This window comes from Lycium barbarum, chromosome 7 (genome assembly GCF_019175385.1).
Source record: "Lycium barbarum isolate Lr01 chromosome 7, ASM1917538v2, whole genome shotgun sequence".
Taxonomy (NCBI): Eukaryota; Viridiplantae; Streptophyta; class Magnoliopsida; order Solanales; family Solanaceae; genus Lycium; species Lycium barbarum.
In genome coordinates this window covers 119107731-119111437 of record NC_083343.1, presented here as the reverse complement: position 1 = coordinate 119111437, position 3707 = coordinate 119107731, and the positions used below count along the sequence as shown (strand labels likewise).

General features: G+C 31.7%; 1 protein-coding gene across 1 annotated transcript; it reads right to left on the bottom strand.

Moving 5' to 3' along the window:
- Window positions 1-1757: 1757 nt before the first annotated feature.
- LOC132602504 (basic blue protein-like) lies at window positions 1758-2598 on the bottom strand. Its single transcript, XM_060315337.1, has 2 exons — window positions 2298-2598; window positions 1758-2179 (listed from the first exon to the last, which is right to left on the bottom strand). Exons 1-2 carry the CDS (start codon window positions 2461-2463, stop codon window positions 1977-1979), a joined length of 369 nt encoding a protein of 122 aa, XP_060171320.1. The 5' UTR covers window positions 2464-2598; the 3' UTR covers window positions 1758-1976.
- Window positions 2599-3707: the final 1109 nt, after the last annotated feature.

Genomic DNA, 3707 nt, shown 5'->3' with positions numbered 1-3707 from the left:
ATAGCATCTCGTAAGTTAAGTGAATTGCAAGATAGGAAGTAAGTTGGAAGTCGAGAAATTATCTTCCAGGTATGTTAAGGCTAGTCCCTTTCTTCTAAAGGCAGGATTCCTTTCTTATGAATCCAATAAGTGTTTTCCAAATGTTCCATGATCCCTTTATGTGAATCCATAAATGTTTTCCAAGAATATTCTTATCATCAAAAGCTAGAGATTCATGATTCATAGAGTTCTTATGATGCTAAAGATAAACATGTTTTATGATGATGATGATCCTATTTCTAGAAACTCCTGTGTTATAATTTCCTACATATGTTTCATAACCTCCTTACTTCTAAAAGTTAGAGTTCATGATTCAAAGGCATGACTTCTTTCTTGATAATCCATAAAATGTTTTCCAAAATGTCCCTTTTTTCCGAGTCAAAGATTTATGATTCTATAAGTTTTTATGACAATAACAACGGACATGTTTTAACTATATGAATGACGATGCTAAAGATGAGAATGTTTCTATAAGGATTACGATGATGATGATGATTTCATATTTAAAAGTCCCAAGCTTATGATTTAAATGTGAATATGATAATGTTGAGTTATTTTCGTGATTTTCTCGATTTTATTCATTGTTGTTGACCTCACCTTATAATACTTGTTCCTTCAAGGTGAGATTTAGCGATGATTATTGCTCCATAATATAAATCGTAGGTTACCGACCTTACGTCACTCCGATAGAGTCGTAGCTTTTATTTGGCTCTCATGCATGCTATATATATATATATATATATATATATATGTGTGTGTGTGTGTGTGTGTGTGTGTGTGTGTACTTTCTCACACCGCGCCACACTATAGTCAGTCGGGCACGGCACGTAGATGTGCACACCACTGCAGTGGGCATGTTATGATATCGCCCCGGACGCGGGTTAATGATAATAACACCGAGCCTTAATTGCTGGGCATGATACTATATATATGACACCTAGCCTTAATGGCCGGGCATAGTACTATGTATATGTATAGAAATGTTTTTTTAAAGGCTAAGAATGCATGATAGCACTTTGAACCTATTTTCAATATGCTGCAACTTGATCTGAATCTACTTTGAACCTATTTTCAATCTTGTTGAACCATTGGCGCTGATAGCACTTGTTAGGAATGAGCTAATTAGGCGTCATGCGGAAGCTTATAATTGCAAAACTTTGAATAACGATAAATCAGACAATAAAGAAAATATACAAAAAAAGGCGTAATATGACTGCTATTACGTAAATCCATTGAGGAAACAAGTCCAACAAGATATCCAAAAGATTTCAAATATACATCCACAATTTGTGTTGTGCATTTACAACCCAAGAGCAAAACTCGTTCTATCGTAGCTAGTTGATTTGTTTGATAAAATCAGCAGGTCATTGCTCATATTTTTTTTGTTGTCAAAGATCAAAACTTTTTCTTTATTTATGTTCTCATATTTTATATAAGTCAAGGTTCAAAAATATAGTCAATTAAATAAACTCCACATTAAGAATATCTTTTTCCAATGCCATACAAATCCGGTACATAAGTTAATTTTCTGTAGTTCTATTAAAATTATTTGTGCGTATTTCTGAGAGATGAACTTCTCAATGGAAGCAAGAGTACTACGCACTTCACGTTGTACATTTGCAGGAAGAATGAAGCGTTTGATATTTTGATCATTTCTCCTTCTTTTTTAACAAAACAAAAACAAAAAGACAATAATTCAAAGTAGCTAAAACTGAAAATGCAGAAAAAGAAACTCTTCATTAAAGGACTTACAAAACAACAATAAGGCACTGATATACCAATCCTCTCATTGAGAGACATAATTATTTTCCAAACGAGACTAGCCTGCATTAAAAGCAGTTTATTCTTAGCACATGCATGGTCCGTAACGATGAATGTTACAAACATTATTCATAAATCCTAATGATCATAACACATTCGGCTTCCAAGCTTGTTTCTCAAAGTACAGTAATTTTGATCTTGAGACCGCTAAGGCAATCGGTGAAAAGAGAAGAAATGTAGTAGAAAACTCCAGGTTTGTCAAGAGTGATAATGGTATTCCCGCTGGTATCAATGCTCAATATATTGAGTGGAAGGCAAGTAGTAAAACCCACGAGGTCTACTCGAACCAAGTTGTGGAGTTTTGGGTCGTAATTGAAAACTGTAAAAAAAAATTTTAAAAAAAAATCATATTAGAAAAGCTGGCTAGTAATGCTACTACAAATTGGATGAATCAAAATACTTTAAGTCTATCTTATTTATGAGAATAGGAAACTCACCAAGAACGTCGCCAACCTTAAAGATCTTTCCGTTAAGCCACAAACTAAGATCAACGTTTAGGTCCCAACCAGCTGAGCCGCCAATCACGTATTCAGTGGCCAGGCTAGGGGCAGCAAGGCCAAGAATGAGGAACAAGCACATCAATTTTGTTGCAAAATCTGCCATTTTCTTCTAGGGATGTATGTGAAGAAATTGAGTTGTAGAGTAGGGTTAAGACAAAATTGATGAAATGAGTTGTTTGCTGATGATTATTCTTGAACAACAAGAGGCTTTATATAGATGTGGAAAATGCTCTGGTTGAATTAAATAATTTAATTAAGTGACTTTATGAGCAATTCATGCACGGGCTAACTCCATGTGCAGCAAGAAAATTGTCTACCATTTGCTAGTTTCAATTTTCAACTTGTAATCACAAGAAATATTTTTTGTGAATAACAATTTCAAAACCTTTCATTCACCGTATTTCTTGTGTTTGTCTCGCTTAACTCTATTGTAAATCTGCAATCTAGTAATCAGAAAAAAAGAAAGAATCTATTTGTAACCAATAATCTATAGTGGTGTAAAAGGGATCATTGCTTAAATCATTTCTATGGAGATCACATGATAGTTTAAATTATATGATTTGTGTAAATTGGTATATATTTCGTAGTTCTTTTTAATTTAAAAAGGAAAAAATCATATGGTTATTAACAATTCCTTCCATACACTTCTAACTTATTTTCGCCCTTCTACGTTTCTAAAAAATTTAATTGAAGTATTTCAATATCATGAACCTAGATGATCCCACCACACTAAAATAATACTCCTATATAGTTCTTTGTCCTTTATATGAAGACATTTTTTGTCGTTTTCTTAGTCTCCTTAATTTTAGTTGGGGTTGTTCACAGTTTTGGTTAAAACCAAAACCAAACCGAAAATTTAATCAAACTGAATAAAAAAATCGACATTTGGTTTGGTTTGGTTTGATTTGGTTTTAAATTTTAAAACCGACAATATTTGGTTTGGTTATGGTTATATTAAAAAATAACCGAATAAATAACCGAACCAAACCGATAAATTATATACATAAATTTTATAATTATTTATATGTATAATATTAGTTTTTCATAAATAATTATAAATATTTTATACCTTTTAATCATTATAAAATTTTATAATTATTTGTATGTATAATATTAGTTTTTCATAAATAATTATAAATATTTTATACCTTTTAATCATTAATTTGATTTCTAGTCTACTTAATTCACATGATTATTTAAGACCCATGTTTTTAAGAATATATTCAAGCCCATGTCTTTAAGTCTTTTAACTCTTTAAGTGTTAAGTGTAAACCTACTAACAGAAGCTCACATTAGAGTCTAATGTCTTTAACTTAAATTTTTAGCCTTTCTTTGTCAGCCATTTGA